Source organism: Oncorhynchus gorbuscha, linkage group LG16 (assembly GCF_021184085.1).
Source record: "Oncorhynchus gorbuscha isolate QuinsamMale2020 ecotype Even-year linkage group LG16, OgorEven_v1.0, whole genome shotgun sequence".
In the NCBI taxonomy this organism is placed as follows: domain Eukaryota; kingdom Metazoa; phylum Chordata; class Actinopteri; order Salmoniformes; family Salmonidae; genus Oncorhynchus; species Oncorhynchus gorbuscha.
The window spans coordinates 5,583,757-5,598,917 of NC_060188.1; the positions used below are offsets into that span (position 1 = coordinate 5,583,757).

At 44.0% G+C, this 15,161-nt stretch overlaps 1 protein-coding gene across 7 annotated transcripts in view; it reads left to right on the forward strand.

Moving 5' to 3' along the window:
- Nucleotides 1-6: 6 nt before the first annotated feature.
- The window catches only part of LOC123999900 (TOM1-like protein 2), a 40,549-nt gene continuing 25,394 nt past the window's right edge, over nt 7-15,161 (forward strand). For 5 of the 7 annotated variants that reach the window (XM_046305924.1, XM_046305926.1, XM_046305930.1 and 2 more), the window contains exons 1-2: nt 713-863; nt 12,267-12,351. In XM_046305924.1, the coding sequence (XP_046161880.1) occupies nt 812-863; nt 12,267-12,351 (137 nt within the window). In that variant the 5' untranslated portion in view covers nt 713-811. Of the gene's footprint in view, nt 96-712; nt 864-12,266; nt 12,352-15,161 lie in introns of those variants that run through there. The other 2 variants (XM_046305929.1, XM_046305931.1) reach the window with 2 other exon arrangements.

The window sequence follows — 15,161 nt, forward strand, 5'->3', positions numbered from 1 at the left end:
CTACATGGAACACGGAAACGTTTATAGCTAAACAGTTTTAAACAGTTTCACAGAGGATACAGTTGCTATATGCGATATGCACTGTGCGAACCAATGTAAGCATTACTATTTATTTGTGAATATTATGTACTTAAATTACAATTATTAGAATCAAGGGAATCATAAATGTTTATCTCTTCTAGCCAGGGTCAGCGCTGTATTGGTCAGGATTTCCTGAAATATGCCATGTAACCCACAGTTTATCTAGCTAGATTATCCCATCGAGTGCAGTATGTTAGAAATTACCAGGATATTCAGAATCAATTCACTCAAACAACAACAATAGTTTGATAGTACAGATTGTAGGGAAAGGTTTAAAGTAATTTCCCCAAACAACAATAATTTATTGTTATTATTAATATATATAATATTTTAAATGTAACCTTTTTTTAAACTTGGAAAGTAAGTTAAGAACACATTATTATGTACAATGACGGCCTACACCGGCCAAACCCGGACGACGCTGGGCCAATTGTGCGCTGCCCTATGGGACTCCCAATCTCTGCAGGTGGTGATACATAACATGAACAGTAACATTTAACATCGATCACATCCAGCAAAGGCTTGGCTCTTGTGCATAGATAGCTATCTTTAGTGTTGGTGGTGAACATACCCTGGATTGCTGCTAATTTTGATCGACAATAAATTCAGCCATACAGATTGATATCTCAGTTTTATCTTCCAATGTGGTTGCTCAGTGGGAGGGACTTGCAGATAATGCGCATCTCTTCCAGCTTCTGTCATTCTGTGGGTATTGTTTGTTGTCATAAAGATGGAGTTCTTACTGGGCAATCCGTACAGCACTCCCGTGGGCCAGTGCTTAGGTAAGTTACCAGCTATAGATACTGTGTAATCAGGTCTTATAAAGCCATACTGTAAGGTTTGAATGGTGACTTACATGTGTTATTGTACGGCATTCAGAAGCACCAGTAGCGAGCTAAGCTAGCTAGCTGTAGCATCATCGACCAGCTACAGTAACCTTATAAATATCGGTTCGCGGCTAGCCCATGCAAACGTTAGCTAAGCTAATTGGAATCAAGGTTGCACATTTGCTGGAAAGTACACATTTCCTCCAAATAAAGCGAAATGATTTCACGAGGGAGTTTTCTGCTGGATTCGCCTTTGTTTTGAAATGCAAAGATACAACAGCTGGGGAACAGTTTTTCAATTGAAATAGTTTATGAATGACGATGTGCGGTCTCATTTGCCAAATAGTGACTAGTGCTTTTAAAGTAATTAATGAATTCACATTCGAACAGTTGGTCTGTATTCTTTAAATCCGTACACACACTCAGTGGTACAGGCATGACATTGATAATGGAAGGGGATAAACGGGAAGATACGTCATTTGACCCTTGACTATGCTGAAAAATGAGCTTTCTCACAAATACTGATGACACATTAGCAAAACACCCTTCAAGCAGGCGGCTATGTTGCCAGCTTTTCAGTGACTACACAAACACAGCTGACCTAGATTTTTATTTCACTTTTATTTAACTAGGAGGGCAAGTCAGTTAAGAACAAATTCTTATTTACAATGACTGCCTACCCAGGAAACAGTGGGTTAACTGCCTTGTTCAGGGGCAGAACAACAGATTTTTACCTTGTCAGCTCGGGATTCGATCCAGCAACCTTTCGGTTACTGGCCCAACGTTCTAACCACTAGGCTACCTGCCAGTTTTTTTTTCTCCATGGGCTCAGTTGTTAGGGTGGTAGTTCGGTCAGTTGGGATTGTAATGAATGGTGATGAGGAAGCTAGTCGACATTCCCCTGTAGCTTCCCTCAAAGTTCCTCCTTCCCATCAGTGCCCTCCCTCCTGCAGTTCCTAAACACATAGCTTTTTCCGGGCAGTTTCCTGCACTGTCATTGGGACGAGCAGCTTCAACAGTGTTTATTTGGACTGAAATATTGACAAGTGTTTATGGGCATTTAAAGGCATAAGAAAATAAACATGTTAGAAGCTCTTCTGTGTTCCTGATTAGCCCAATACCTAATGGAAATTGCATTTTGTGTAGCCTAACCTGTTACTACCTTCAGGCTTTTATTTTCCACCCTGTCTGTGTGGTTTATTGTAGCTCAGTAAGCCACACATAATGCCCTGGACCAGAGCTAGGTTCATACTGAGGCCTTGTACAGTAGGGCACGCAAAATTATATGGATAGGGGATGCCTGATTTTATAGGCTTGGTCCACTGTGTACATTTACATCATTTAAGTCATTTAGCAGACGCTCTTATCCAGAGCGACTTACAAATTGGTGCATTCACCTTATGACATCCAGTGGAACAGCCACTTTACAATAGTCACCCTGGTTAGGTAGCCTAGTGGTTAGAGTGTAGAGGTGGCAGGTAGCCTAGTGGTTAAAGTGTAGAGGTGGCAGGTAGCCTAGTGGTTAGAGTGTAGATGTGGCAGTGTAGCCTAGTGGTTAGAGCGTTGGACTAGCAACCGGAAGGTTGCAAGCTCAAACCCCCGAGCTGACAAGGTACAAATCTGTCATTCTGCCCCTGTAGTGTGCATAGATCTTCTATCTACTTTACTAATAACCATGACAGTTAGCTTTACGAACAGCTCTAAGGCTTTTATAATCACAGTCATAATATCTTAAAGCTCAGTTAGCCTAGTTTGTTTACCCCTGCAACAGGTGTAACTGGCTCAGTCTGTGGACATTTCTCCAGGCCCTGCTCCCGGCCTGTGATTTGGGAGATAACAGAAGGATAATAACGGATTGATCTCTGTGGTTGGGATTGGTCTAGATGTGGTAAAGCAGGAATCATTTTTCACTTCTAGGTGAGGGGGGGTCTAAGCTATTTGACAACTTTTATAGCACCTCCATATTATAAGTTACATTTTCTTTTTAAATAGTGTTATTGGCTTGCTGCTTTTGAGGGCTGTTTAACAAGTGTGGACTTCTAAGTTCTGTGACTATATACTCAGCTGTGCGTTTTATCACTGGTGATAGTTTCCATAAGCATCATTGTCTCTTATATAGCTGCTTGGGAGTTTCTGATGACCAGAAGGGCCCAACATTGGCTATTACTCATATATAAAGCACTTCTCCAGAAAGTCCCATACTACCTCACTTCTAAATTGGAAATCTAGTAACTAGAAGACTCAGTCTCTAGACTGGTTGGTACTAGAGGTTCCGCGGGTCCCCTCTGAGTTAGGGAAGACTGCTTTCAGTTACTATGGCCCTCTGTCCTGGAATGACTTACAAGTCACTCTAAAACTTGATTATTTGGTCCCAAATTGTGAATTTTGGGCTCTTGTTTTTATCGATTGTATATATTTGTTACTACTGCCCTTTTTAGTGTATTGTAATTCATTTGAAATGTTGTAACTGTAATTTGGTTGAATGGTTTCTCACATTCCTTCAACTGTTGTTCTAAGGGCACCATTGGAAATGAGACCCTGGTCTCAATGGGTTGCCCAGATTAAATAAAGGTTAATAATATAAAATAAAATGTAATACAATGGACTGTTGCCAACCCCAGGTGGTGCAGACTCTGTGATAAAGTGTAAAGATGTGGTTGTGATGATTGGATGGGACTGGGCTGAGGCTAGGTAGGACTCTACTGGGCCTATGTACCCTCAGGCAGGGACTGTGTCCTTCATTGATAGAGTCACTGATTATCTAACAGCATGTCTACATCCACAGAAAAACTATTGGATTGCACGAACAATGGAACATGGCAGAATACTAACCAGGGCTCAATGGATAGAATAGTTAGGCTATACATGTTTTATAAAGACATTAGCTACAACTATATCAATATCATATGTTCTAAAGGTCTTTGTGCATTATTCTTACAGCTCAAGGCCATTGCTACAACCATAATTATTCTATGTTATGAAGATCTTAGTACTGTACATACAATTCACTTTTTGGTCCACCAGCCACTGTGGCAGGTAGATTTAAACAATAAGGCCCGAGGGGGTGTGGTATATGGCCAATATACCACGGATAAGGAATGTTCTTAAGCATGACGTAACGTGGAGTGCCTGGATACAGCCCTTGCCCTTATTGGCAATATACCCGAGGTACCTTATTGCTATTATAAACTGGTTACCAATGTAATTAGAGCAGTAAAAATACATGTTTTGGCATACCCATGGTATATGGTCTGATATCCAAAGGCTTTCAGCCAATCACGGCTTTCAGTCAATCAGCATTCAGTGCTCGAACCACCCAGTTTCTACCAGCCACTCCGATTTTTTTTCCCTGCTAAAATTATACCAACCAAAACACAAAAAAACAGATGAGCATGCTTTGTAATGTTTCTGAAACAATACATGTATTATTAGTAAGAAATAATGTGTTAAATTGTTTAATTTAATTTTTTTGTGACCTGCGTCATTAAACCAAACTATCACAGATGAGACAAACATTTTCACCTGCCCATTTAAGGGTGGGAGGTTACCGTGGTAGCGCGGCTCCAGTCATGTTTGAGCCTGTGATTGAGTCTGACTAGTAGAGGCGTTGTTTTCTCTTCCCTTGCAATTGAAACTCAAACATAGAAAAACAACCTAGCCTGTGAACAACACAATGTAAATGGACAAGGACCAGTCTCACTGCAGAGACTTTCGGGTCAAGTAAATTAGACCAATTTTTATGCCTGTGCGCAGCGCTTATAAAAATGAACTTATAAAAATTCACCTTTCGCTCAACTCTTCGCATGCACCCAGGGTTCCAGCGTAAGATCGAATAGGCTGTATAGGATTCGTAGTTCATAGACTTAATTTACCAGCTATGAAACAAAACAGCAAAAATACTTTGAAAAAAGCTACTGGAGCATTTATTTGACTATAAATGTGATCGAACTCGACTTTTTATTCACAAATGCGAGTGAAATGCTTGCACTGTGGAGCTCTGACAACCCGCCAAAGTGGCTGGTGAAATAGACATTTTACCCACCAATGACAAAATCTACCCGCAGGTGTTAATTTTAGGCCCTGGTACTGTATCCTTACTGCTCAAGGCCTTAGCTACAACCATAACTATCCTATGTTATAAAGGTCTTCAGTATAGCCTAACAAACTAGACAAACAAATGTATAGCCTAACAAACTAGACAGAAGACAAGGTGGGGGGGTAAGCTGTCCTCTCTGCATTGTCTCTGAGAGAATCTCCTAGGATGTCACCCAGGCAGATTGCACAAACAGTTTCCCATGCATTCAGTCCAGTTTCTCATGGTTAGGCCTTTTTCCGAAGATGAGATATTGATGTCTGAAGCTGATAATGGCCACAGTTTATTAGCCCCTAGTCATGCATCTGTGTGAAATCAGAATGGGAACATATCATGGGTATACTCTGGAGGAAGGAAGTTAGCCTGGTTCCAGATATATTTGTGCTGCCTTATCAACTCCATTGGTCATCATGGTCACAATCTGGGACCAGGCTAGAAGGAAGTTGGTCTGAGGAGGTGCAGAAGAAGGGTCTTTCATTGCTGTGAGTGTAGCCTACAGGCCAGGGTGTGTCCCCCTGCCCACTGCCCTGCTTACCCGGCCAGCTTGGTGCCAAGTCATCCTAGATGGCCACCGCTGAACACCACCACACCAGCTAGGCTAAGTCCCTACTACCATCATCATCATTGTCAGCTCCGAGAGCGGTCTGCTCAGGTCACTGCACACTGTGCCCAGCGAGCAGCAGAGTGGATCTTTAATTTCTTTATGAGCTACTAGCTTTAAATCATCTGCCCCAGTGTGTTATCTCTCTGGTTGAGTGCTCACTGTACTGTGCTGTCCATAAAGGTATTCTGTCTGTCCGTGTGGATACAGTGCTGGTGGTGAGAGTGGTACCCAACACCACAGTACAGCAGCAGCAAGACAGGGGAAAGGGATCAGGTTCACTTCCCACAGAGGAAATGGGAGAGCACTCAGAGACAGGGCAACAGAACAGGCAGCAACCCTACTGATGAGGTTTGCATTGTGAATCTTAATTGTCCTTTCTCATTACCTTAAGTGGCCTGACAGGTAGGGGGTGGAGGGAGGGGAGCGAGAGAGAGGCTTGGTGGATGTTGTGTGTGTGTGTGTTAGCAAGTGTGTGTTGATGTTTGCAGTGTGTGTGTGGATGTTGTGTTTGTTTGCGGTGGCTTGAGGTTTGATACTCGTGAAACTACTCTGTCTCAGAGTACAGTTGGCCTAGATGCTGACTCCATCTCTTTCCTTTTAGCTGCTAAAGAGACAGAGACCATCATAGAGGGAAAGCAGCTACACATCCTGGAGGAAACAGAACAATCTGCTTGCCATCTCCATTAGTGGAAGGGTTAGTGTAGCTGGCAGGCCCATGTATTTGTCCCTAATGGGTTGGAGCACTCTGGTAATAAGCCCTCTATGACAAGATGTTGAAAAGAAGACTATAAGACAGAGAAATAGTTTGGTAACCATGGATACATGTTTGGGTCATATAATGAGCCAATTTCAAATGTCTATCTCAGAGCTATGCATTAGTGGATTGAGGGAGGAAGACAGACGGGGGGGGTAGTGGGATTGAGGAAGAGGGTATAGAGCGAGCGAACAGACGGGGAGCGAAGAGGGATCTGAAATGGAGATTTGTGGAGTTGGCAGTGGATGGCACAGCCTTCCGCCTGTGTGGCCACGTGACTGGTTGTACTGGTTTCACTCAATGGCACTGGGAGTGGGGGTGGAGCCTGGGTTGAACTTGCACCCAATCAGTCTCTCTTCTATTTTCAAAGCTCTGGCTGTAATGGCTGTCTTGTTCCATGAATAGAGGCCTCAAAAAGGATGACTCTGTATAGGGCTGTTAGGGTGACCATATTACCTCCACACCGGTTGTCAAGAGTCATGAGGGCAGTCAAATTCCACATGACCGTTTAGTCATGGTAATTAGCCTACTCCAAGAGCTGATGCTGCTGATTGTCATTAGTAGCCTACCAAACTTGCTAACTGCCTGGTACTCAGCACTCTATTGTCCCTCTAATCACTCTGACATCAATGCAAATTGTATCGAAAATCTAATCAAACATTTAATGTGAGCTCATGTTGCTCAACATTTCTGTAGGCTATGCAATTGTGTGAGAAAAGAGATTTGATGGCCTCTATTAAAAAGAGGAGGACCCATTTTCCACCATAATTTGCAAATAAATTCATTAAAAATCCAACAATGTGATTTTCTAGATTTCTTTTCTAATTTTGTCTGTCATAGTTGAAGTGTACCTATGATGAAAATTACAGGCCTCTCTCATCTTTTTAGGTGGGAGAACTTGCACAATTAGTGGCTGACTAAATACTTTTTTGCCCCACTGTACATATGAGATGAGTAATGTAGGGTATGTAAACATTATATTAAGTAGCATTGTTTAAAGTGGCTAGCGATATATTTTTACGTCAAGTTCCATCAATTCCCATTATTAAAGTGGCTAGAGTTGAGTCAGTGTGTTGGCAGCAGCCACTCAGTGTTAGTGGTGGCTGTTTAACAGTCTGATGGCCTTGAAATAGATAGAAGCTGTTTTTCAGTCTCGGTCCCTGTTTTGATGCACCTGTACTGACGTCGCCTTCTGGATGATAGCGGGGTGAACAGGCAGTGGCTCGGGTGGTTGTTCTCCTTGATGATCTTTATGGCCTTCCTGGGTGGAGTAGGTGTCCTGAAGGGCAGGTAGTTTGCCCCCGGTGATGCGTTGTGCAGACCTCGCTACCCTCTGGAGAGCCTTGCGGCTGCTGGCGGAGCAGTTGCCGTACCCGGCGGTGATACAGCCTGGCAGGATGCACTCGATTGTACATCTGTAGAAGTTTGGGTGCTTTTGGTGACAAACCGTATTTCTTCAGCCTCCTGAGGTTGAAGAGGCGCTGCTGCGCCTTCTTCACAACGCTGTCTGTGTGGGTGGACCAATTCAGTTTGTCTGTGATGTGTACGCTGAGGAACTTAAAACTTACTACCCTCTTCACTACTGTCCCATCCATGTTGATAGGGGGTGCTCCCTCTGCTGTTTCCTGAAGTCCACAATCATCTCCTTTGTTTTGTTGACATTTAGTGTGAGGTTATTTTCCTGACACCACACTCCGAGGGCCCTCACCTCCTCCCTGTAGGCCGTCTCGTCGTTGTTGGTAATCAAGCCTACCACTGTAGTGTCGTCCCTAAACTTGATGATTGAGTTGGAGGCGTGCATGGCCAGTCGTGGGTGAACAGGGAGTACAGGAGAGGGCTCAGAACGCACCCGTGTGGGGCCCCAGTGTTGAGGATCAGCGGGGTGGAGATAGTACCTACCCTCACCACCTGGGGGCGGCCCGTCAGGAAGTCTAGTACCCAGTTTCACAGGGCGGGGTCGAAACCCAGGGTCTCGAGCTTGATGACGAGTTTGGAGGGTACTATGGTGTTAAATGTTGAGCTGTAGTCGATGAACAGCATTCTCACATAGGTACAGCATTCTCACATTCCTCTTGTCCAGATGGGTTAGGGCAGTGTGCAGTGTGGTTGAGATTGCATCGTCTGTGGACCTATTTGGGCGGTAAGCAAATTGTAGTGGGTCTAGGGTGTCAGGTAGGGTGGAGGTGATATGGTCCTTGACTAGTCTCTCAAAGCACTTCATGATGACGGAAGTGAGTGCTTCGGGGCGGTAGTCGTTTAGCTCAGTTACCTTAGCTTTCTTGGGAACAGTTACACTGGTGGCCCTCTTGAAGCATGTGGGAACAGCAGACTGGGGTAAGGATTGATCGAATATGTCCGTAAACACACCAGCCAGCTGGTCTGCGCATGCTCTGAGGACGCGGCTGGGGATGCCGTCTGGGCCTGGAGCCTTGTGAGGGTGAACACTTTTAAATGTTTTACTCACAATCTGTATGTGTTTTTATTTTTTAGAAGGTGATTTTTAGCCCTAATAATCCACTATTGCACCATATTAGACTCTGGAAACTCTTAATTGATCACATATTTGTTTTATTCCAGGGCACAGCGGAGGAACTTAATCGATTCCACTCCTCCATCAATACAACAGTGAACATTTGAAATTCACTGCTTGTGAAATACGTCTTCTTGACATTTTAAGTTAGAGGGATGGGTGGTGGTTAGTACGGATCTATACAGGAAGCCGATTGACAGAAATTCCTTATTACGCGGAGACCGCTTCCACCCTACACACCTAAAAAATAACCTCCCCATTTGTAGTACACGGAGTGACTATGTCAAACAAACCGCCCAACTGGATGAGCGTTTCAGACAGCGGGGTTACCCAGAGGAATGGCTGCAGGACGCAAGGGAACGTTGTAAAAATATGACCCAGGATGACAGCCTCACGTCCAAACCTCCCCGCTCTCCTGACCAACGCATTTAATGCTGCCATCAGTACTCCCCACTTGGTAAACAGTTCAACCACATTATTAAAAAACATTGGCACATCTTGAGCACTGATCCACAACTGGAAAAGACGTTTAAAGAACCCCAGCGGGTAGGTCTTCAGACACGCCCCCAACATCAGTCACATGGTGGTGAGGTCTGATCTTTCACCAGTGCCACGCAGTACCTTTCTAGACAGTGTGCCGGACAGTAACTATAGACGTGGCGGATGCACCAAATGTAACTTCACGAAGAAATGCACAATGTTCAGTCACCCTATTACGTGCAAGGACATTAGGGCATCATTACATGTTCCACAAAACATATACCTGATCAAATGTATTTGTGGTCTATGTAGGAAAAAACGCAACGAGCTCTGAAAACAAAGATAGCAGAACACAGGAGTAATATCAGGGCCCTTGACCAGAGAAACTTTGGCTGCTCATTTCATGGAGGCTCGTCACAACATCAGCTCTTTGAGTCATATTGGTATGGAACATGTTAAGACGCCTAGGAGGGGTGGAGATACTGGTAATCTATGAGAAGAGGATTGTATTGGCTTCACCTTGTGTGCACCATGTCTCCTAGAGGTCTGAACCAAGAGTTTAATATCAGACCATTTCTTACCTGAATATGTTCCTTTACTTTGATTTGTCTTGCCTTCCAGGTTACTCACTTGGTCATTTTTAAAATGTATATTATTTTGTGGAACCATTACATGTACTCATTTAATTATTAGAGATACACGTGTGTTTTGCATCCACCATGCGTCATGTCCACTGGTCATGTGAGGTGAAATGTGTATATTTTGGGATGTGAACACTGTGTGTCTGACCTGCTGGAGATTCGTTACAGATTAAAGCGGTGAATTGGGAGCTTTAAAGGTGTGCAGGCCTTCTTGTTCTATACTAGAATCCTTTATTAGCCCAGCACCTATGTTTTTAAGGTTGTGCATATGACCACAAACTTTTCTATTGACAATATTAGCCTACCGCTTGTGGTCACAAACACATATTTAGCAGATGTTATTGCGGGTTGTAGTGAAATCACTTGTAAAAGATGCCCAGCTTGTGTGCAGTAAGGCAAGAAACAGCACATGCCTTTTTTTGTGCAACTTTTTCAAATCATAGTCGCACACCTCATGTAGCCTAGCCCATAGGCCTATATGTTTTGTTAAGGTTTTTATCACAGCTAAAGTGGCCAAATAACGCCTTAAAATGAAGCACATTCATCCGCTTTACAACGGGTGTAGAGCCTAACTGGCAAACATACGCAGCGTGTGACCTTCAAGTTGTAGGCTATGTGAGGAAGCCAGGAGATGCTAAATGTGTTTGTTAATTAACGGTCAATTACCGTGAGACCGGCAATTATTTGCTTCCCAATCAACTTTGGACAAAATCTCATGACCACAACAGCCCTAACTAGGTCTGATCCTTTCCTTCTCCCTTTCATTTTCGTCTTTCTCCCTCCCTCTTTTCCTCTCTCTCCCTGCCTGTCCGCTTTCCAATCCACTTGAGGAGATTAGGTGGGGCGTGCCAGTGGAGATAGCAGTGGTTAAGACTTAACACTTAATGCTCTGCTGTTCACACACTGAGCCTGGGCAGCTAAACACCGTGTCATGCTGTTTACCTTGGCTTCTCATGTTCTGACATGTTGTTAGCAGAATACTGTCTTTGTGTTCACAGTAAATACATTATTTGAGTAATATGTAGATTAGAGGCAGTGTGAAAGGAGAGAAACAGACACCAAAAGCATTAGTCCTTCACACAAGGTGGCCTCAGTGGTAGACTGTGTGATCTGACGGGTTGGAAGGAGAGGGGAGGTAAAGGCCAGAACAGGACACATAGCCCCAGAGAGAGGTCCCTGGCCTGGGCATGCCACACTGCTCTGAGCCCCTGGGCTGGAGGTAGAAATGTTCTGAGTGACTGAGCTAACCTAGAGCTAGTCTAGTCATCATGACTAACTTTTAAACATTTGAACTCTTAGCTCTGTATTTTGACTCTAAATAACTCTCTCTCTTGCTGGCTCAGTTTCCTTATTTTCTCCCAGCCAAGAACAGGAGTGAGACTAGGTGTGCTTCCCAAATTACACCCCATTCCCAATGTAGTGCACTACTTTTGACCAGGGCTCAAAGGGAATTGTGTTCCATGTGGGACACGCACAGTTCTTTAATCCTGTTTCATGGAGGGATGAATTCAGCACGGTAATTGGTCGACACCAGTGGTAGTGGACTTCCAGACGTCAGCTCAATTATGTCATTATAAAACTTCAATGTTACTGTGTTGAAAAGCCAATAGCCCAAATCCTGTCACGTTTCCCCCCATTACGTTCCTCTCTAAGACAATGCAGAGAACACCCATGATCCTGTTTGAATAGGTTCAAATGCATCACACATATTGGCTTACTATACAAAACCTGTTACTGTTATCTCTTTTTACGTGCTTGGTTACACAACCTTTTCTCATGCCCACAGTAATGTAACATAAGCCATGGAGTTTAGGCTAACTAGTGCGGCTTGTTGAGGTAAGGAGACAGGTCACAGCGCAGTCAGACTGAAATATAGCCCAAGGCTTAGTGGACAGTGGGTTGGCAGAGTACTGACTCTAGGTCTGTTATAAAACCTGTTTTACATCTCCCCATCTTGTCAATCAATCAATTAGGCCTCATTTATTAATTTATTTGACATCAGCAGTTGTCACAAGCTGCCCAGCCTAAACCCCACAGACCAAGAAAAGCAGAAGTGAAAGCACCAGGAAAACTCCCTAGAAGGAAGAAACCTAGGTAGGAACCAGTCCCAAAGGGGTGGTTCATCCTTTTTGGGCTGTACCGATTATTCCTATGGGGTTAGGTGTTGCTCACGCTCGTCTAGGGGAAACTTCCTACTACTTAGTGTCCTCCTTGGTCCAATGAGCAGGTTTGTTTACTTCCTGTTGTCTTTTCTAGAGAAGGCCACAGATGGCGGCCTGCAGGCTGAGGACTGGACCCTCAACATGGAGATCTGTGACATCATCAATGAGACGGAGGAAGGGTGAGCAACAGACTACATCAGTACACTTTCACCTGACTGACTGACTGAAAGACGGACTGACTGACTGACTGAAAGACTGACTGACTAACTGAAAGACTGACTGACTAACTGAAAGACTGACTGACTAACTGAAAGACTGACTGACTAACTGACTGACTAACTGAAAGACTGACTAACTGACTAACTGAAAGACTGACTGACTAACTGAAAACTGAAAGACTGACTAACTGAAAGACTGACTGACTAACTGAAAGACTGACTGACTAACTGAAAGACTGACTGACTAACTGAAAGACTGACTGACTAACTGAAAGACTGACTGACTAACTGAAAGACTGACTGACTAACTGAAAGACTGACTGACTAACTGAAAGACTGACTGACTAACTGAAAGACTGACTGACTAACTGAAAGACTGACTGACTAACTGAAAGACTGACTGACTGACTGAAAGACTGACTGACTGACTGAAAGACTGACTGACTGACTGAAAGACTGAAACTGAAAGAGACTGACTGACTGACTGAAAGACTGAACTGAACTGACTGACTGACTGACTGACTGAAAGACTGACTGACTGAAAGACTGACTGACTGAAAGACTGACTGACTGACTGAAAGACTGACTGACTGACTGAACTGACTGACTGACTGACTGACTGACTGACTGACTGACTGAAAGACTGACTGACTGACTGAAACTGACTGACTGACTGACTGACTGACTGACTGAAAGACTGACTGACTGACTGACTGACTGAAAGACTGACTGACTGACTGACTGACTGAAAGACTGACTGACTGAAAGACTGACTGAACTGAAAGACTGACTGACTGACTGACTGAAAGACTGACTGACTGACTGAAAGACTGACTGACTGACTGAACTGACTGACTGACTGACTGACTGAAAGACTGACTGACTAACTGAAAGACTGACTGACTGACTGAAAGACTGACTGACTGACTGACTGACTGAAAGACTGACTGACTGACTGACTGAAAGAACTGACTGACTGACTGACTGACTGAAAGACTGACTGACTGACTGACTGAAAGACTGACTGACTGACTGACTGACTGACTGACTGACTGACTGAAAGACTGACTGACTGAAAGACTGACTGACTGAAAGACTGACTGACTGACTGACTGACTGACTGAACTGACTGACTGAAAGACTGACTGACTGAAACTGACTGACTGACTGACTGAAAGACTGACTGACTGACTGACTGACTGACTGAAAGACTGACTGACTGACTGAAAGACTGACTGAAAGACTGACTGACTGAAAGACTGACTGACTGACTGAAAGACTGACTGACTGAAAGACTGACTGACTGAAAGACTGACTGACTGACTGACTGACTGACTGAAAGACTGACTGACTGACTGAAAGACTGACTGACTGACTGAAAGACTGACTGACTGACTGACTGACTGAAAGACTGACTGACTGACTGAAAGACTGACTGACTAACTGAAAGACTGACTGACTAACTGAAAGACTGACTGACTAACTGAAAGACTGACTGACTGACTGAAAACTGACTGACTGACTGACTGACTGAAAGACTGACTGACTGAAAGACTGACTGACTGACTGAAAGACTGACTGACTAACTGAAAGACTGACTGACTAACTGAAAGACTGACTGACTGACTGACTGAAAGACTGACTGACTGACTGAAAGACTGACTGACTAACTGAAAGACTGACTGAAAGACTGACTGACTGAAAGACTGACTGACTGAAAGACTGACTGACTGACTGAAAGACGGACTGACTGACTGACTGACTGACTGACTGACTGACTGACTGAAAGACTGACTGACTGACTGACTGAACTGAAAGACTGACTGACTGACTGAAAAGACTGACTGACTGACTGACTGACTGAAAGACTGACTGACTGACTGACTGACTGAAAGACTGACTGACTGACTGAAAGACTGACTGACTGAAAGATGACTGACTGACTGACTGAAAGACTGACTGACTGACTGAACTGACTGACTGACTGACTGACTGACTGACTGAAAGACTGACTGACTGACTGAAAGACTGACTGACTGACTGACTGACTGACTGACTGACTGAAAGACTGACTGACTGACTGAAAGACTGACTGACTGACTGAAAGACTGACTGACTGACTGAAAGACTGACTGACTGAAAGACTGACTGACTGACTGAAAGACTGACTGACTGAAAGACTGACTGACTGACTGAAAGACTGACTGACTGAAAACTGACTGACTGACTGAAAGACTGACTGACTGACTGAAAGACTGACTGACTGAAAACTGACTGACTGACTGACTGACTGACTGACTGACTGACTGACTGACTGAAAGACTGACTGAAAGACTGACTGACTGACTGACTGACTGACTGAAAGACTGACTGACTGACTGAAAGACTGACTGACTGACTGACTGACTGACTGACTGACTGACTGACTGACTGACTGACTGACTGAAAGACTGACTGACTGACTGACTGACTGACTGACTGACTGACTGAAAGACTGACTGACTGAAAGACTGACTGACTGACTGACTGACTGACTGACTGACTGACTGACTGACTGAACTGACTGACTGACTGACTGACTGACTGACTGAAAGACTGACTGACTGACTAACTGAAAAGACTGACTGACTAACTGAAAAGACTGACTGACTAACTGAAAGACTGACTGAACTGAAGACTGACTGACTGACTGAAACTGACTGACTGACTGACTGAAAGACTGACTGACTGACTGACTGACTGACTGACTGACTGACTGACTGACTGACTGA